The 21115-nt window shown below is 39.8% G+C and overlaps 1 protein-coding gene across 1 annotated transcript in view; it reads left to right on the top strand.

Annotated features, from left to right (window-relative positions):
• Positions 1–21115, top strand: part of szt2 (SZT2 subunit of KICSTOR complex) — a 235180-nt gene that overhangs the window by 93289 nt on the left and 120776 nt on the right. Inside the window, exons 36-44 of the mRNA XM_048601538.1 lie at positions 3319–3397; positions 5701–5886; positions 6501–6794; positions 7427–7736; positions 9006–9080; positions 16756–16894; positions 17267–17384; positions 18179–18308; positions 20328–20480. Coding sequence (XP_048457495.1) covers positions 3319–3397; positions 5701–5886; positions 6501–6794; positions 7427–7736; positions 9006–9080; positions 16756–16894; positions 17267–17384; positions 18179–18308; positions 20328–20480 — 1484 coding nt within the window. The remainder of the gene's footprint in view (positions 1–3318; positions 3398–5700; positions 5887–6500; positions 6795–7426; positions 7737–9005; positions 9081–16755; positions 16895–17266; positions 17385–18178; positions 18309–20327; positions 20481–21115) is intronic.

Below are 21115 nucleotides of genomic sequence, written 5' to 3'. Positions count from 1 at the left end.
ATGGCTGGGTTCCTGCCAACTGTAAAACTGGGGAGGTAGAGTGGATTTTAATATAAACAGTAGGGACAAATTTGGGAAAATGCAGTATATCAAAGTAGAGTTAAAGGTATTAATATGGTAATTAATAAGCACACTCTGACAAGAAAGGGTAGAGAGTACAAATCTAGGAGTCCACCTACAGATAAGACTAGAACTTACAAAAAGAGTGAAAGGATGAAACTAAACGCTCAGTTTTCAAAAACATGTCGCATTCATGCAAAATATAGGTGCTATGAGCACAAATAAAAGTTAATAAGAACGATTTGGTAGAAATATGGATGCAGGATAACTTGGATTGGGAACTGAATCTTGAAGGCTGCAGGACATTTAAGAATGACAGAAAATGAGGAAAAGTGGGAGTTGTGGATGCATTGGTTAATGATGGGATTAGCACAATAAATAGAGATGACCTAAGGTTGGGAAAGAGTTTTGTTTTGAATTGTATCCAACAGTTCGGGTAGAAGTGAGAAATGATAAAGTGAAGCAATCACTTATGGAGAATGGTGTACAGGCCTTCTAACAGTAACCATGTGGTAGGGGGGAGCATTAAGGAAGAAATACTGAGAGCTTGTCAGAAAGGTATGCTGACAATTGTGGAAGATTCTAATCTACATATTGACTGGTAAAGTCAGAAGGATAAAGATAGCCTAGATGAGGAGTTCATTGAATGTTTTCAGCATTTTTCATTTTCATTCCTACGTAGAATGAGACTGTTGCTGGCCCTGCCAGCAACAATTGCCCGTCCCTAATTTCCCTTGAACTCAGTTGCTTGCTAGTGCCATTTTAGGGGGCAATTAAGAGCTAACCACATTAGAATTTAGAATATCCTTTATTGTCACATGTACATAAGTATGCAAGTACGGTGAAAAGTTTACAGTGTCACCCCACATGGCACCATCTTGGATACAAAGTAGCTAGGTATAGATCTTAGATACAAAATACAAAAATAAAGGAAAAAGAAGGAAAAAATGTTGCATTACCTTATGGTAAATCATTCTACAAGTTAGAAAAATGATAAATTAAAAAGATCAACGATACAGCCTACAGGTCAGCGCAGGGGGCTTCTGCATGTGTTCTGACTGAGCTTGCAACCTGCTGATGGCCCAGGCTATCATAGAATCCCTACAGTGTGGAAACAGGCCATTCGGCCCAATGGGACTATATCAACCTTCTGAAGAACATCCTGGCCAGACCCATTCCCCTACCCTATCCCTGTAACCCTGCATTTACCGTGGCTAACCCACATAGCCTGCACATCTCTGAACGCTATGGGCAATTTAGCCGATCTACTTACCCTGCACATCTTTGGACTGTGGGAGGAAACCGGAGCACCTGGTGTAAACCTAAGCAGACACTGGGAGAATGTGCAAACTTCACACAGACAGTCGTCTGAGACTGGAATTGAACCCGGGTCCCTGGCACTGTGAGGCAGCGGTGCTAACCACTGACCAGTCCCCAGTCCAGCAACCAACCCTGCTCCACTCGGGCCTCCACCCTGCTTGCCATCCCTGCTTCGCTCAGGCCTCCAGCTGCTCCACTCCATGCTTCCAGCCTGCTCTACGTCAGGGGAAAGCACCAAAAAGGGGGAAGAGAAAGGGAAGTAAACAGGAAATAAACAGAAGGAGTGGAGGAGCTCCGGGTGAAGTGTCCCACTCTCCCACCATCTTGACCTGTGTGTCTGTTGTCACACGTGGGCTGGAGCAGGTAAAAATGGCAAATTGCTTTCCCTGAAGGATATTAGCAAAGATGTTTATTTATGACTGTTGACAATGGCTATATGCCAGTAGACCAGAGTTTAACTCCTGATTTTTAAAGTTGAATTCAAATTCATATTATACTGGTATTCTGCATATGGATTTGAAACAGATCCTCATGTTAGCTTGGATATTTTTTGTATTCGAGAACTGTAGCTGGAGTTTCATTTTGTAGCTTGCTACCTTCCACAAGAACGTCTTTCAGATTGAAAGTGTCCTTGAAACACCGGCTGACATTGCCGCCCTTTTCATCCGGTCTATCCTTTGTTAAATATTCTAGAGTCCTGGCTATTATTTGTATTTCCATTTCCAGTTGTTTTGCACCATTTCTTGTGCCCCACCAGCACAATTGCTTTCAGCTCTGACATCTAATTGCTGATTTTCCTTTGCTGCCTTGACATTCCTTTCTCCTTACTTTTCTTAAAAATGTAGCTCGTTGTTCCTGCACCTGATTTTTTTTTAACTCTTGAAGGATTCCCAGTTGCTAATGGCTATAGTATTATAGTGCTGTACTTGTACTGTATTGCCGGCTTACCCCTGAATCTCACTGTTTGTGAGACCATGCCAACACTTCAAAATACTTCATCAGCTGTGCTTTGGGAGACCCTGCAATTGTGAAGAGCATGGTATAAACACAAGTTCTTTCTTTCACTCACTCAATTGGAGGGAAAAAAAACCTTTGTAGGCTGCTTACAAGGATTAATCTCTATATTTAAGCACTCTACATCACTGCTTTGCCTATGGATTGCTCTTTTGCTGCAAATGTCTTTACATCGTATTTCCAGTCCAGTTCAAATAGCTTATCATTATGCTGTTACATTTTTTTGGGGGGAAAAAACCCCTAATATATGGGGAGTTATTTCTGACAGAGAGAAAAAAAACAACCAGTTATTTGGAGAAGATCATGTAATTCTTTTGAGGTAGCAGTTTTAAAAAATGTCCTTTTGTATCCACCTTCTTTGGAATTGGTTGAAGAACCTATCCTATCCATGCAATAGACAAATTTATATGAACAATTTAGGCCAATAGCCAAAGCTAACTCATGCAGTGAACCTTGCTTTATTGCACTGGGACCTCATCCCCAGGCACCAGAGAAAACTACCAAACTACCAGCTGTACTAATCTTTATTAACTTGAAATTGATCTGATATTTCAAAGGCTATGTGACTGGGACAAGGGATATTGGAGTATGTAGCTCTCTGTTCTTGCACCTAGGCACTGTGATTCCAGGAAAATTGAGCAGAGTGGGCTGCCTATCAGTTAATCTTCCTTCTATTAAATTAACACAGCAGAATTGGGCAATTTTTCTGACAGGCTTGTGCTCCTTCCTAACAGATTTTCTTGCATTCACTTTGAGAATAACCCAGGTGCAGGAAATCTGCTTCTTAGTGTTTTCAGGATATGTGTTTTAACTGATGTCTGTCTTAAATACAGTGGATAGTATTTTACATTTTTACTGTTGCCAAATTTGAGAGAAGCATCATAATGTCTCCTCATTCTTGAGCTTTGTGTTATGTTCTTTCAGGATTACTGAAGCTTTGTGTGATCCACTGTCTAAGTTGCCCATGTTGCACAAGCAAGCTGTTCTTGCTACAATGGATGAGGTACTGTCAAGAACTAGTAACTATTGAATTGTTAAACAGCCTGTTGAATGTTTTAGCAAGCTTCACCGATTCCATTAATTCCCCTTGTATCATTGTTGCGTGGAAGCCATAGTTCTTACAATACTGGGTGAAGCTCCATTTTTTAACACATTCCAGAGGATTCAGCAGTTCTCTAACTAGCTTTTATTTCTACTGTATGGTACCTATCCAGATGCAGGATTTTCTCTGTTTCCCACCATTCTTACGGTCAATAAGGATTAAAAAAAATGAAAGTCCTTACTGAGGACAAAAGAGAGATCATAATTTTTTATGTTTCATGCTTATGTTTTCAGGTAACATTCTCACTTATTAGTCTCTCAGTTATGCATATTTAACAAAAAAATGTATTTATAGTGCACCTTTAGCATAGAAAAATATCCCAATAAATATTCCTCATAGACATTGGGTAGTTGGAAAATTATATGTAGAGGCAGAATCAACATGGCTTTTATAAAAGCAGTCATGTTGGCTAATTCTGTTGGAGTTTTTTTGAGGTTGTGGAGACCAGAGGGATAGGGGGGCACCTGAGAACATAATGTACCTTGATTTTCTGAAAGTATTTATTAAGTTACCACACAAGAGACTGTTAGACATCTTTGGGACTCAAAATTTGTCTGAGAAAGAAAGAATAAATAAGTTATTTTCAGGATGACAAGGCACAATCACTGGAGTGCCATAAGGATCATTGTTTGGAGCTGTTTTGTGCCCACGCATATGGAGTTCACAAATATGCCCAATCCCAGCTCAGTACCAGGACTTACTAGCCTGTTATCTATTTGTTTAAAAAAAGTCTGCTTTCCTATTGATCCTCCTAAAGGGATTATCTTGCGCTGTCCCTCAATTTAACCCACCTGCGACCTTGTCCACTCGCTCATCCTTTTGTAACCTGTTTGACCTCTCTATCATTTACTTTCCCACCTAGCTTTGTGCCATCTGTAAATTTGGATTTATTACTCACAGTCCTTCATCTAAGTCGTTGATATAATTTGTAAATACCCCCCTTATTCCTCCTGGTCTCTACAGCCTCAAAGAACTCCAACAGAATTGGCAAACATGACTACTTTTAATAAAGAGACAACAAGGTGCAGGGCTGGATGAACACAGCAGGCCAAGCAGCATCATAGGAGCAGAGAGGCTGACGTTTCGGGCCTAGACCCTTCATCAGAAAAGGGGGAGGGGAAGGGGGTTCTGAAATAAATAGGGAGAGAGTGGGAGGCGGATAGAAGATGGATAGACGAGAGGACAGGTGGAGAGGAAACAAACAGGTCGAAGAGGCGGGGATGGAGCCAGTAAAGGTGAGTGTAGGTGGGGAGTTAGGAAGGGGATAGGTCAGTCCAGGGAGGATGGACAGGTCAAGGGGGCGGGATGAGGTTGGTCGGTAGGAGATGGAGGTGCGGCTTGAGGTGGGAGGAGGGGATAGGTGGGAGGAAGAACAGGTTAGGGAGGCAGGGACGAGCTGGACTGGTTTTTGGGATGCGGTAGGGGGAGGGGAGATTTTGAAACTTGTGAAATCCACATTGATACCATTGGGCTGCAGGGTTCCCAAGCGGAATATGAGTTGCTGTTCCTGCAACCTTTGGGTGGCATCGTTGTGGCACTGCAGGAGGCCCAGGATGGACATGTCGTCTGAGGAATGGGAGGGGGAGTTGAAATGGTTCGCGACTGGGAGGTGCAGTTGTTTATTGCGAACCGACCTATCCCCTTCCTAACTCCCCACCTACACTCACCTTTACTGGCTCCATCCCCGCCTCTTCGACCTGTTTGTTTCCTCTCCACCTATCCTCTCCTCTATCCGCCTCCCCCTCTCTCCCTTGTTGTCTCGGATTCTCCAGCATCTGCAGTTCCTACTATCTCTGATTCAATTTACTTTTAATAAAGCAATGTTGATTCTGCCTCGATATATAATTTTCCAAATGCTCTGTTCCTGCATCCATGCAACATTGTCTCATAGAAGCTGCTAGAAAGTAAATAATACATTATGTTCTGCAGCTTTTGAGTAGGCTTGGATTTGGGCAGGTGATAATTTGAAATAATGCATGTTGCAATTAGTGGTCAGTTTCCATTATCCGATCAGGGCCTGCACTGCTCTGATGCATATGCAAGTTTTGCATCACTTAAAATAGTCTATGAATGATTAACCTCTACTTTGTTTTTAATTCAACTTTTAAGAATACGGTAGAATAAAAGCCTTGTAAAGATTATATTATGCAATTTACACAGGTATCTGTTGTTTTCTAACCTGTTCTGGTACACTACCTGTTTAGATCCATTGGCTACTGGAAGATGAGATTGTTTCAGCCTTGCGCCATTCAACAAATATTACTTTAGCTACCCTACAGAAAGTTGCCGATCATGTGTACAGTTCAAAGGAGAGACCACGATGCCACAGCAAAGTGGTTCCTTTAAAGTTTGTTTTTGGTCCGGAGGAGTCACTGGAGAAATTTAAAGAGGTACGAGAAACTTCATGTGTGACAGGCAGAGTCACATGATCTTTTTAATACAGAATTCATAAAGAGCTGTTATGGCAAAAAGAAAACAATGGAAAAGTGTAATTATTATTTCTAAATTAAGGTCCCCATACAAACTGGCTGGAGAAGGGGGCTGGCTGGGGTTATGTGAAAAGGTGGGAAGGGGTAAGGAAGGGAACCACTAAAGCACTAATTACATGTTTTGAGATTACATAGGTGTTAGGCTAGGCAAGAACTAAACAAAGGTCCTGATATGAAGTAAATGAGATTGATTATTATGTAACTACAACTTGTTTACTTCAGAATGACTCTTGAAATATCACACGTGAGCAAAGTCCTCTTTCATCTCTGTCCAGCAAGCAATTCTTGATTTCTACCACCTTCACATACATGCTGTCAGTGTTAATGATTGGGAGCATCCTTCTATCTTATCTAATCAAAACAAACATGTTTATTGTTGTACCAGCATAATTGAATTGCAGCATCTGCAGTCTTGTAATCAACAGTTCAGAAATGACATGGAGACCGACAGGAGCTGATCAATTATCGTTCCTATGATTATAATTTTAATATTTTTTTCATGCTTTCATCTTAAGGAATTTAAACGCATGAATCTTCCAGGATACCTCCTCAATGAGGAGGCAAACAACTTCTACTATCTGTCTGTGAGTCGCTTGCATGCACAAAGAATAGAGGCAGTGCAGAAATGTTCCACAGAACTAACACAGCACAGCCTGGCAAGTGAGTGTGTGGCAGTGGCATGTGATGAGAGTGCAGATGCAGAAGTAGCTCTGATTTGCCATCAACGGCAGGAGAATTGGAGTGAACAAATGGAAGTGACAACAACATCAACATTAACTGAGGGAGAGAAAAATGAAGAAAAATCGCAGGTAAATGCTTTTCATCCAGCTGGAAGTATCCTTTCTTCACTGTTTACGATTAAGGATTTAGTTGGTTAAAAGATTGAGTGCTAAAAGTGTTTTCGGTTTAGTTGATCAGGAATTGATCCCTGCTGTAACATGTTTTGGATTGGTTAAAAGGGAGGAAGTAATGGACATATTTGTTGTTTTATGTAAGAAGAAACCAAGGCTGGATTTTAGAAGTTTGTATCTGGAGGGAATCATTGACATTTGGAACAGACTACTGGTCGATACAATAAAGATGTATTCACTGTTGGCAATCTGGCTGTGGCTGTTAACACTGCATTAAGGAGGAAAGAAGGCTATTTGATGATGAAGTAGCTAGTGTTTTGGAGCTTACTTTAATTGACTTTGAGGGTCAGAAGAATTTTATAGATTTTTCTTCCCCCTAGATTGACCTCTCCTTGAATGTTACACAGTTGATGAAAGCTGGGAGTGTTCTGGGGATTGTGTTCCTTCTAATAACACCATAAAGTTCAGGAACAAGTTTGAATGATCTGTTTGTCTTTTCCTGTCATTTTCATTAGTTCTTTTCTTGGAATATGAATGGTATAAGTTGAATCAGTTGTTATTTATGCCTTGCTGTGGTCTGTATTTTGAAGATTTCGCAAGATGAAAACAAACCAACATCTGAGAGAATGGTGATATCTGCTGTGACTAATGGAGCATATCTTGCTTCAACTGAATTTGTTGAAGAGAGCATGGAAGAGAAAAGCTGCCTCTCTATCAGCCAGTCTGATCAACAGGATCAAGTATTTACAGTAATCAAGCCTGACCGATCTCTCACTAGTACACCTCTCCAGCAGTCAAGTCCAGGACCTGAGAGAGCACCAGTGGCAAATCCCCCATCGCAGGCCTCTTCTGCTGTGAGTCTCGCTGAATCTGTGCAGTCCAATATACCTGGCAGTACAGGTGTGTCATTTTTTAAAAATTTAATTCATATAATGACTTGGAGGTCAGAATGTTAGTCTGTTAGGTTCCAAAATAGGTGATTGCGGGTAGAAACCTAATCTTAGTCCATGAGACGAACATAAAAGGAATTGAACTGGAAGGAAAGGCTTAGTTTGTGACAAAGTGCAGTGAATGTTTGAATATTGGATTCAGTTATCAGGCAGCTTGGTTACCCACAAGGAAGTTGGTGTTAGCACTGCTGCCTGACAGTGCCAGGGACCTGGGTTTGATTCCAGCCTTGGCAACTGTCTGTGTGGAGTTGCACGTTCTCCCCGTGTCTGTCTGGGTTTCTGCCACGTGCTCCACTTTCCTCCGACATCCAACGATATGCAGTTTAGGTAAATGGTCATTCTAAATTGTCCCACAGTGCCCAGGGATGTGCAGGCAAGGTGGATTAGCCATGGCAAATGTTGGGTTATGGGAATAAGGTGGGTCTAGGTGAGATGATCTTTGGGAGGGGTGGGGAGGCAGTCACTGCAGACTCGATAGGTTGAATGGTCCCTATCTGCACTGTAGGGATTCTGTGATTTTGTAGAAACCCACTAAAATACATGTTAAATATGTTGTTCTTTCTTTGATTTTTCACAGGTTCTTTGAGCACTTGATTCAACAAAACAAGCAGTGGATGTTATTTATTTGATAAAAATTATTATCCATTTAATTTTGGTTCTGGGAGATCTGTGAGTCATTTTAGGTCTGGAAGTTCAGGCTCGCAGCACTTAATTGTTCAAAAAAAACTACTAATTAAAATGGGGATTTGCAGATCCTATCTTTGCATATTGATAGCTTGGTTACATTATATAAGTAGCCCAATCACAAGCTTAAACATCTGTGCTAGCCTAATAATCATAATCATTTTCAGTATAAATGAATTTCTAACGCTAAATCCCAAAATTATGCTGGATAGTTGACTAATACTCGTCAAAGTTGGGAGAGTTCTGGGAGTTCTTGAACATGAACAGATGGCTAGTTGCAGTATCAACCATAGCAAAGCTGGCATTTTGTTTGGACTTCCTTTAGGTCACATAGAGAATCAAAGCCTAGCAGAGCAACACTTGTAGCAACTGCAAAATTCCTGACCAGTTCAGGGCATCTTATTGCTTTCCATTTCTATTCACTCCCTTTCTTGTACGTGTATCCTCCCTTGCATTCTTCACTTTTCTCACACTATTGTTGACTTTTCATCTGAGGTTAATCCTTGAGCTTCTCTTTTATATCTGTATCATTTAGGCTGTTGCAAGCTGAGACCAAGCCGAGTACAGAGTGTGGTTTCCAGTCAGGGCAGTCTGGATTCTGATCTATTAGGTGAGAAAATCTTTCCTGTAACTTTGATTTTTAAAACTATATACTTTGTTTCATTAAGTTATATGTATGGAACTAATAGTGAAAAGGTACAGAAAATGATGTGCTAATAAATGTGAATAGAGTGCCTGTGCTTTGCTATAGCACCATTGGATCATGTTGCCATTGCAGATTCTCAGGACACACAAATAACTGTATTTTGTATCTTTGTTTGCAACTTACAGGATGGCAGGAAGTAGATTTCTTCATTCAGGTTCATCTTTGCACTACAGTACCTACTCACTGAATTTTACAGGGCAGAACAAAACCATTCAGCTCACTGTGCCCTTGCCAGCTCTTTTAGAAAGCATGCCTAAGTTGCCACAGAAAGGAACAAGCATTATTTTTGAGGGCTAAGGGGTGATTTTATCCATGTACCTATGCTATCTGAACTGTATAAAAGTTTCAGTTCTTCCCATTGTGACTAATGGAAACATGTTTTATTGTTTTGTTTCTGAAAAAGTAGTGCATGCATAACTGTGTTTTCTTAACTTTTTAATGACTAGTTCCTTTTTAAGTGACTTCCTTTCTCAAATTCCACTGCAAATCATTGTAGTTGATTGTCCGTCTAATCAAGGATGACATCTATTCAGGGTTACACTTTTCTGCCATGTGTCTTCATGTGATTGAACGGGCTGATTCCTGACCCATAGATCTATGGACACGTGGGGCAAGGTGTCCTGTGAGGAAGTGGAATCTGGAGTGCATGCTTTCAATATGATGAGGCTTCATGGATAAGTTGTCATTTTGAATGATTGGTCGCAAGCTCATTTTGGTCATTAAAGTCAATGCCACCATGCTCCAAGGAGAACTTCGGAGTGTCTTTGTAGAATTTTCTTTGTCCTCCCTAGAACTTTGGCTTTTTGAGCATTGAGAACAACTGGACCTGGCACTGAAGACACTTTTCAGTCATCCAGATTTAATGTTCAGTACCTCATAGTTGGCTTTGCCTTAGTGCATGAGAAAAATTTCAGAAGCAATGCACCTACCATGTTCTGCTGCTTCAGTGAGAGGATCTTTGAATAAATGCTAGTGTTGCTTTTGAAGTCAATTCATTAAACATTAAGGCCAAACTCCTGCAAAACCTACTGCGATCTTGCAAATTAATTCATATTAAAGGCTAAGCCAATAGCCTCCGGCATAACATTATTCATTCCACTCGATACATGGCTGGATTTCTATCGTATTCCGACTGAAAACGTACTGCAATATTTTTTTGTTGATACTCTTAACGTTATGCTGTGTCTGCAGTCATTGAATTCTGTGCCAATCAGAGATTTCTTGGATCTAATTTCTCCATGGCTTTGAAATAATTTAAGGATCTACATCAAGTCCACCTTATGCTCTTCTTAAGGACATAAACTACCAGAGTAGTTGATCATTTCTCACAACCCATCATCTGAGTTGAGGAATCAACTTCAAAGTGCCTCTTTGGATTCCCTCTAATAGTGCCTCCATCATTTCTTTTCTACATTAAGGAACCCAAAATTAAATGCAGTACTCCAGATATGGTCTTATCAAAGCAACGTACAACTTAAAAAGTTAACAGCTATAAATGTTGGCATTTGTTTGTTTTATGACCACCAGTGAGCAGCGCACAGATGGGTTTAGCAACCTGTTTAATAAGAATTTCTAGTATTCAAAGTTTTCTTCTGTAGTGCTCTCATTTAAATTGTTCTTTGTTTCTTCATGATTAAGTGGTCAAAAATGAATGATTCAGCAATTTGCCATTTCTCCATTATTGACCATCAACGGCCCAATAGTAAATGTTGTGATGTCTGACTACGTCCTTCACTTGCTCCTGATGTGCTGACTTTTTCCAGTTATCTTTGGTTGCATTCCACTCAAAAACGCACCAACCAAGTTTTTGGCATTCTCTTAATGGCTTGATAGCTTTCTCCTTTCATTTTGGTCCTCACTAGATGGTCACACACCCAAACCTTTGACACGTAATGGGAGGTGAGGAAAGCAAGTTCCGAGCTTTATTTTGTGACACATCATTGCAGTGGTGACTAAGCCACCCTGCGTCACTAATCTCTAAGGTACACAAAACAAGTCCAGCTCTTACTCCTGATCAGTTGGATTCTCTTGGAACAAGGGAAGTTGAGTTATTGTAATGCCGTACAAGCACAAATCTGAACACATTCCAATTCATTCACACTTTGTACTGAGTTTATTTCACCTTGTCACTAAAAAATGCTGCATGGGATCTAAATTTTCTGGGCTATGTTACTTGCCACAAAACAAAGTTCAGCTGAGTGGCAGCTGTAGCCATAATTGTGAATTTTCTCATCATTGAATTACAAGGCTTCACTCCAAAGGCTGAGTCCTAAAATCAGTGCTGATGCTCCTGTGCATTATGGAGAATGCACTGTGCTGTTGGTACAGTGTTGGCGATGCCATCATTCAGATATTAAACCAGGTCCTCATCTGAAAAAAAAACAGAAATTTCTGGAGAAACTCGGCAAGCCTGGCAGCAACTGTGGGGAGAGAAACATGAGGTGACCTTATGGAGGTTTATGAAATCATGAGGGACATGGATAGGGTGAATAGCCAAGGTCTTTTTCCTGGGCTAGGGGAGTCCAAAACTAAAGAGCATAAGTTTAAGGTAAGAGAGAGATTTAAAAAGGACCTGAAGGATAAACTTTTCATGCAGAGGTGGTATGTGTATGGGTCGAGCTGCCAGAGTAAGTGGTGGAGACAGGGACAATAACATCCTTTAAAAGGCATCTGGATGGGTGCATGAATAGAAAGAATTTGGAGGGATATGGGTCAAATGCTGGCAAGTGGGACTAGGTCAGATTGGGATGGCTGGTCGGTGTGGACAAATTGGACCGAAGGGTCTGTTTCCATGCTGTATTACTCTAATAGTCTAATACTCTAAAAAGAGTTATCGTACAATAGAACTGTTCTTTCCTACAAGTCATAATGAACTTGAAATATTCGAGTTCAACGTTCAACTCAAAACCAGCCAAGTGCATCCTGTTGTCAAGGGCAGTCACTCTCACCTCATTTTCAGATTTCAGCTGTTTGTTTATATTTGAACTGACGCTACATTGAAATCAGGATCTGAGTGGCCCTGGCGGACCCTGAACTGAACGTCAGTGAGCAGGTCATTGCTAAGCAACTACTGCATGATTTCACTGTTAGTGACACCTTCTATCACTTTAGAAAGTAGACTGATGGATTGGCAATTGTTTGGGTTGGATTTTTCTTGCTGTTTGTTTACACAACTTACCTGGGCAATTTTCCGCATTGTTGGGTAAAAGCCAGTGTGGTAGCTGTACTAGAATAGCTCGGCTAGGAGTGCAGCAAATTCTACAGCACAAGCCTTCAGTTTGATCACTGGAATGTTGACAGGGCCCTTAGCTTTTTCAGTAACCAGTGCTTCCAACCATTTCTCCATATCATGTAGATTCAATTGTCTGAAGGCTAGCATCTGTAATGTTGGAGGCGTATGAAGGAGGTTGGTATGGATCATCCACTCGATATTTCTGGCTGAAGATGGTTGCAAAGCCCTTGGCTTTAAATTTTATACTGAGATGCTGACCTTCCCCATGAGTGAGGATAGAGACATTTGTGGAGCTTCCTCTTCCTTTGAATTGTTTCACTGTCCATTGCCATTTATGATTGGATGTGATGGGACCATAGAATGTATATTTGATCCATTTGTTGTAGAATTGCTTAACTCACCTGTCACTTGCCGCTTATGTTGTTTGGCATGCAAGTAATCCTGTTTGAATTGCTACATCTGTTTGAAGTCTGTCTGACTTAATTTGGTAATAGTGCCATAACATGATGTGGAGTATTCTTAATGCGGAGATGTGACTTTGTCTCCACAAGCACTGTGCAGTGGTCACTCTTACCACAATACTGATATGGGCAAATGCAGGCAGATTGGTGAGATCAGTATGTTTTTCTCTCTTGTTGGTTCCTTCATTACCTGCTGCAGACCCACTCTTAACAACCACGTCCTTTGGGACCTGACCGGCACGATTAATAGCAGTGCTGCCAAGCATTCTTCGTGGTGGACATTGAAGACCGTCATCTAGAGTACATTCAACAGCCTTGCCACCCTCAGTGCTTCCTCCAAGCAGCATTTAACATCAAAAAGTACTAATTCATTAGCCAGGAGAGGCACTGTATGCGGTAATCAGCTAGAGGTTTCCTTGCCCATGTTTGGCCTGATTCCATAAGATCTCTTGGAGTCAATGTCGAGGACTCCTAGGGAACTCCTTCCTGACTGTATACCATGGGCCACCACCTTTGCTGAGTCTGTACTGCCACTGGGACAGGCCAAACACAGGAATGGTGTTATTGTTATCTGGTACATTGCAAGGTTTGATTCCCTGAGAATGAGTTTGTCAAACTATTACTTGATTAGTCTGTACGATAGCTCTCCCAGCTTTGGCTCTAGTCCCTAGGTGTTAGTAAGGAGGACTTTGCAAGGTCAACAGGGCTGTGCTCATCATGGTTGATTCCTGTCCCTTTGTTGATGGCAGGTTGTCTGTCCAATTTCATTCCTTTTTTTTGGGATTTTAAGGCCAGTCAAGAAACTATGAAGCAATGTGATATATACAGAATAAACAGAAAAAAAAAAGTGTTGGAATCATTGGAAAATACTGATGAAAATGTATCTGGGCAGGAGTTGAAAATAAAAGCTGAGCTTTCTGCCGTGCCATCAAGCTAAAGAAAGAAATAAAAACAAAGTACTAGAGAAACTCAGCAGGTCTAGCAGCATCTCTGGAGAGAGGAGCAGTTAATATTTATGCCTGATATGACTCTTCTTTGGAATCCTTCAGGTAAGGAAGAAGAAGATGATTGTTTAAAAAAGGAGCAGAGTTTTCTAAGACGTGCATGTTTAGAATATTTTTAATTTCATCAGTGTTTGAAAACATATTACTCAAAATGAAAAACACTGAAATTTACATGAAGTTTTTGTACCTACAGCAAAACAACATTTAGTTAAGTTGGGAGAAAAATGTATCTTTTGTAAATGTTGTCTGAACCAAGTATTTTTTGTTAAATCTTTTGAGGGCCAAATTTTGCTTGAGACTGACAGTCAGTGTCCGATTGCTGCATCATGGAGTGAGGAAACATGGATCAAAGCCTACTGTTTTTTTGTATAGTGAATTCTCAAACTCATTCATCTTGCTGTGGGCAGTTTCCTAGTGGAAGGCAGACACCGGTAGAGAGAGAAGGCCAAAAAAAGACCTTAAAATCAATTAACTAATTCAAATAAAAAGACCATAACTGGATAATTGAAACAATATAATAGAGTTTGTGAGCATTTGTAAATGGAAAAGGCAGGTCAATGTTTTGACTTTAATGTACCTGAAACAGGTAGCTGTCTGTGATACTGAGTAACTGGCTATGGATCCAGTATTTTCATTGTAGGAGCACAAGAACAAGAAACAGGAATGGGCCATGCTGCCCTTAGAGCTTGCTCCACAATTCAATAAGATCATGGTTGACCTGGTGGTGGTCTCATATCCACTTTCCTGTCTGCCCCCTGTAATCCTTGATTCTCTTGTCTATCAAAAACCTATCTAACTCAGCCGACCCAGCCTCCACTACCTTCTGAAGAAGAGAATTTCACATTTAACAATACTCCGAGAAAACATTTCTGTTCATCTTTGTCAAATGTCCTTCTAATTTAAAAGTATAAATCACATCCTAACTATTTTTTTTCTACATTCTCTCCATTTCATTCATGTCTTTCTGATGATGAAGCCAACACACTTTTCCAAATGGAGCCTCAGCATTGGTCTAAAGTAATCTATTCTGATTTTTAGTCAAGTACCCAGCATTAAATTCTAATATTTGATTTAATCACATCGAATGAATAGTACCACATACAGATTTTTCTCCTTTTCTAATAAAACTCTATCCATTGTATATACTATAATATTCTTGAACAATTACCTCTTGAATTAGCATTAAGAAAGAATGAGAAATGAAGTATGTATCATACATAATGCAACAATTTTTAATTATTTCAAAATGATTTATTGTTCTTTCAGTTATAAAATAGTTGCTTAGTTATACAAAACTTGAATATTGTCAAAAAAAGACACTTACCCAGCATTTACAAAAATTGTCATTCTGCAGTTAGACAATGTTTGTTGGATAGTCCGGAATGTGTGAAGAATTATGTAAATGACCAATATAGCATTAAGTGTCAATCTTGCATTGTGGTGTAGTTGGTAGGCTGGAGGTTTCCTGTATTACTACATAGAGCCCTATTCTTTGCAGGCAGGAAAAGCATGTGCACACACTGTCCCTGTTTCAACTGAACCGAATATATGATAGCTATTCACTATTAGCCAGGTTCCATACCTTAGGGCAGTGCACTGACCAGTCAGAGTTAACTTGCTTGGTTTAACATCTAAACAAAACCTGGCTGTTAGTTGTCAGCTGTCATCGGTTGATGAAGTTTCCATGGCAATGCTTCTGCCTATCAGTCAGCTTGCCAATTAATCATTACTCTCCTCTCATTCAGACGAAAAGCTTTGACAAAATGTATCTTTCTTAAGCTACATCTGTTCTTTCTGAGATTTGCAGTATGAAACCTGGAAGGACGCTGCTTCTTCATAACATTAATTGTCTGCTATTTTTCATGAGCTAGAGAGGCACAGCTTGGTAGGCCATTAACAAAGATGCATGCTTCTAAATGCAGCAGGTGTGGATGGTGGATGCAAACTAGCTGCTGGCTATAATATAGGAGTAAGTAGTTTTTGATTGAAAAATACCAAATAAAGCAAAGCATTCTTGTACTACATCCTGATTCATAGATTTGTTTCCACTATAGGAAAGGTAGCTTGAAGTAATTTCTGTGCTCTTCAAAAAAGCATCACTGCCTTGATTTAATACTGAAGTGTATAAGGTTTTTGGAGCACCTATGCTTCAGACTTGCCTCCATATTAAATCTTAAGAGTTGCTCATCCTCAATATTATGCTGCCTTAGTGAAAACCTAAGTATTAACTGCATAATATAATGTGGTGAGGATCAATTCTTATATACAAAGGGTTGGCTAGCTCAGTTGGCTTGTTACCCATTTTGGTGCTGACAGCATGGGTTCAACTTCTGCATTGGCTGAGGTTTCCAGGAAGGATTCTCCTTTTCACTTTCCCCCCCCTCCCCCCACATAATGTCCTTAGTTCCTCTGGTTCAGCACACTATAACCATCCGAGTCGCTCATAAGGATAGTTGGAATTAATGCTGCTCTTGAGTTCTGGATTGAGAGATTTGAGTTTTGATAACTTGCTACTAATGAGGAGACCATCAGTTTGGGACAAAAACAGAAGTTACTGGAAAAGCTCCACCGGTCTGGCAGCATCTGTGAAGAAAAAAATCAAAGTTAACGTTTCAGGTCTGGTGACCATTCTGTTCTGAGGAAGGGTCACCGGACCCGAAACGTTAACACTGATTTTTTTCTTCACAGATGCTGCCAAACCTGCTGAGCTTTTCCAGCAACTTCTGTTTTTGTCCCTGATTTACAGCATCCGCAGTTCTTTTGGTTTTCATCAGTTTGGGATACTGTACTCATAAGCAATTGCAGACCATGATATTGGTTAGATCTGATTGGTTAGGTTTGAATTGACTAGACTTTGATTTAATTTTCTGGGCCATCTGTAGGATATGATGGAGGCAGCAGTGATTCAGAGTGCGAAGGTGCAACAATGAATGAGCAGGACCCAAAATGTCCACTGATGCCTGATTTTTGGTTGATCATCAGAATTCACCATGATCGAGTTGAGGTTTACTGTCATACACGGTGAGTATAAGATGGTAGCCAAATTTCTACCTGTAAAGAATGTGACATGGTTACACTACATTTAATTGGGTGAATGGCCCAAATAGTATGGTATACTAACCATTAAAGGGAATAATGTCCACAGTTCATTTATATTTGGAAGGTAAAGTGTATTTGCATAACAAAGAAGTAAAGTAGGTTCTTCAATACTTTTGTGATTTGTTTTTAAGATATGAAGTTGACAAATATTCTGTTAATCTAATTTTTCAATAAATTGGAAATGAAATATGTCTTTCTACTGTTAAGTCATCTAATCTCCCTTCTAGATTTATTGTGGCTGTGGCAGAGAAGGATAAGAAAGTCAACAGTTAAAAATACTTTGTGTTTTTCTAGAAATCTTATTGGGATAAAGGATGAATCAGAAGTTGAAGAAGAGGAAGAACTCGAATACTTGCATCTCTATAGAACAGTGATTGAAAAAATTGCTGAAATTTGTCGTGTGGTCAACCAGGTAATCATAAACATGAGGTTGAGTGTTCGTTTGAACTTTGGAATAGAGAGAGACCCAATATTGAATTGAAGCAAGCTTTTGTGGATGGCTGGTGAGCAAAAGGCTGTTCTGGAATTCTGTGGATGAATCCTGGAAGTCAGCTCAGTGGGCTAAAATCAGTAATCATATTCGGTTTGATGCATTTAGTTTGACTTTTGGTTTTTAGCATCGAAATTTCACAACAGGTATGTTGCATGAGACTGTATGTAAGACACCAGCACCATATACAGCCACAACATAACCTCCCTGCTTTTAAACTCAATCCTTCTAGCAATGAAGGACAAAATTCCATTTGCCTTCTTAATTACCTGTTCTACCTGCAAACTAACCTTCTGTGATTCATGCACAAGGACACCCAGGTCTCTCTGCACAGAAGCATGCTGCAAATTTTTACCGTTCAAATAATAGTCCTTTTTACTTGTTATTCCTACCAAAGTGATGTCTTCACATTGATCAACTTTGTACTTCATCTGCCAGACCTTTGAGTCACTTAAACTATCTGTATCCCTCTGCAAACTTTCAGAGTCTTCTGCACACTTTTCTCTGCCACTCATCGCAGTGTCATCCGCAAACTTTGACACACTACACATGGTCCCCAACTCCAAATCATCTATGTAAATTGTAAGCAATTTGACTGTACCTGTCAATGGACGATATTGTTTGGCCTATGAATTATTTGATAATTCTGCATCATTCCATATTGTGGCTAGCAATCCATGTTGTTCTATACTTTATTTCTTCTCCATTTGTCACAGCGCCTATTGCTCCAGGATCTGCATGACAGTCATGTCTGTAATTCATTGCTTGTCGCTGAAAGTGAAGAGGACATCTGGAAGAATGAAACCCCCTACCCTTCATATCGTCCGCGGGCTACAGCTAGTGATGGTTTGCAATAACGTTCCTAATTAGTCCAATTTTATATTTTGTTCATACGTTAACTTTCACAGCCTGTTTCACGTCATCATTCAACAATGCTGGAAAGCTTAGTAATCTGTGGATGGAATTAGATATTCGAAAGGTTCTAAATTCTTTCTGGAATTATTTGTCTCAATTTAGTTCTTTTTGTCAATTTTCGAATATACAAACATTAGGTTATGATGAAGTTACGTAAAAAACTATGTTCAGAGCTATCATGAGCTGGGCTTTCTTTTGCCGACAAACTAGTAACGTTCACGTGATATACAAAAACGTTAACAAGCAGTGGTTAAAATTTATATGTTCATTCAGACTATCCAATCATTGCAGCCAGTTTCAAGAGTAGAAGTTCAAGAATCAAAAGCTTGCTAAATACAGTTAGAGAGAGAAAGATAACCAAATGCATCTGTTAGAAATGAAAATTCGACAGACTTGTCTTGGCAACAATTGAAGGAGAAATCAAGCATAAAAACAGAAGTCAAAGCAGAAAATGCTGGAAGAGCTCAGCTAGTCTGGCAGCATCTCTGCTGTTCTGAGGAAGGCTGACTTCACCCAAAACGTTAACTCTGATTTCTCTCCACAGATGCTGCAGGACCTGATGAACTCTTCCAGCAATTTCTGTTTTTTTGTTTCTGATTTGCAGTGTCTGCAATTCTTTCCATTTTCACGTAGTAAAAACAGAAGTGGCAGGAGGAAAATTGGATGGGTGAACAACGTTGAGTTATGGACAGAGGGAGCCTTGATGATAGCCAGAGAAGAAGCAAGATAAAGCTAAAGATCCCATAAGGCTATGGTGGAAACACATGAATGTCTAATTTAGTTATTTTGACATAACTTTATAACTTGCATCCTTTTAATTAGTAATCAAGTGTAGGTTGAACATAAGCCCTAATCGTAGTAAATATTTACTGGAAAAATAATGGAATGCCTCACATGTTTTACATTGCTCTTGAAATGTATAAAGTAACACATTACCGAGCCAGTACATACAGTGACGGATTGTAGAACCAGATAAGGCCATTCAGTCACTCAAGCTATACTGCAGTTCACTGAATCACCTGTATCTTATTCCATCCTATACACCTTTCTTAAAACTGGCCCCTTTATTTATGTGAAGTTGTAAAGCAAAGCAAAACATCATGGCAAGCTGCTTAGAAGCACAATATTTCAGAAAGCTAACAATGAGACTATAAGCAGATAAGAAAGGTTAGAATACGCTTTCCAGAAGAACATGAGTGATTGTATGATGAACAATAGTTAGGTTTGTTTCTTTTTTGGACTATCAAGGTTGAATTATGCACATGGCTGATCCAGAGAAATCATTCCTTATATCAGACTAAAACAGCTTGTGATTATAATGCATGGATTCTTTGGCATGTTAAGGTCACTGAGTTTGAAGTAAGTGCCTTAAACAGATTAAGGAATTAACAGATGCATGTTTAGTGTGTTTGTAACTAGATGATGCAGTTTCCTTGGTATTTTATATCTTTTAATGAATTTTCTAAACAGCTCATCATAGAGTATGTAAGTTACAGTTAAAAACCCACGTCATTAGCATTTCTTGTATTCTGGTTTTTTTTTCAAAGTAATTTACTTGACTTCTGAACCGAGGAAGACAGTTTCCATTTATCTCTAATTGCTGTATTGATACAAGCAAAATCACGACCTTTCAAAATACATAAATTTGGTGTTTTTAGCTGTCTTAATTTTTTTTATTCATTTGTGGGATGTGGGCATCGCTGGCTGGGCTAGCATTTTTTGCCTGTCCCTGGTTGTCCTTGAGAAGGTGGTAGTGAGCTGCATTTTTGAACCGCTGCAGTCCGTGTGCTGTGGGTTGACCCACAATGCCATCAGGGAGGGAGTTCCAGAATTTTGACTCAGTAACAGTGAAGGAACCAATATATTTCCAAGTCAGGATGGTGAGTGCTTGGAGGGGGTACTTGCAGTGGTGGTATTATTGTTTCATATTTTTGTTCCATTCATTCTCAGACTATTCAGCAGATGATAATTATCAGTCGAAGGATTACTTGGCTGCTACAATGCATTTTATGGCAGGCCACTTTTCCTGTGAAGTGGTGTGGAAGACCATCATACATATCCATCCTCGACTCAAGATGGGACCCAACATGGGTGTCGCAAGAGGTATACTAAACTTTGGCACATTTCACGCTGTATATTTAATTGGATTTGGTGTCATTGCATATTCTCATATGTTGTCCCCATTAAAAATGGTGGGTCTTTGCTTGCTCAATATCTAAATATATCATGAGCCATAGATTGAGCAGATGAACCTTTGTCATTGTACTCTGGCCTACTAAAATATTTCACAGGCTACTTCATAATTTCTTTGTCTTCGCTAAAGTGAAAGCATGTGCATGATCTGACTGTTCCATGGGCCACTAAACAAAACTATTGAGTGGCAAAGAGCACATTTACAGTAATTATGTACTTTGCTAATTTCTTTCAAATGTTGAGAGTACAAGAGGAAATGTATTAGTATGGTCCTAGGCATGCGGTTACAGTTATGCAGTATATGGAAAGGCTAAAGAAGCTGGAGTTGCTGTCCTTGGATTAGAGGAGCTGAGGAGATTTGATTGAAGTATGTTTTAAATCATGAAGGATTTTCACAGAATAAATCAACCAAAACTGTTTCCAGTGCTTGAAAGGTTGTAACCAGAGGGCACAGATTTAAGGTGATTAGAAAAAGAACCAACAAGACATGAGGAAAAATGTTTTTTTACATTGAGTGTGTTAGATTTGGAATATGGTGCCTGAAT

This window comes from Rhincodon typus, chromosome 10 (assembly GCF_021869965.1).
Source record: "Rhincodon typus isolate 14 chromosome 10, sRhiTyp1.1, whole genome shotgun sequence".
NCBI classification, from domain to species: domain Eukaryota; kingdom Metazoa; phylum Chordata; class Chondrichthyes; order Orectolobiformes; family Rhincodontidae; genus Rhincodon; species Rhincodon typus.
The sequence above is the reverse complement of the archived record's forward strand: the minus strand, read 5'-3'. Positions and strand labels throughout refer to the sequence as shown.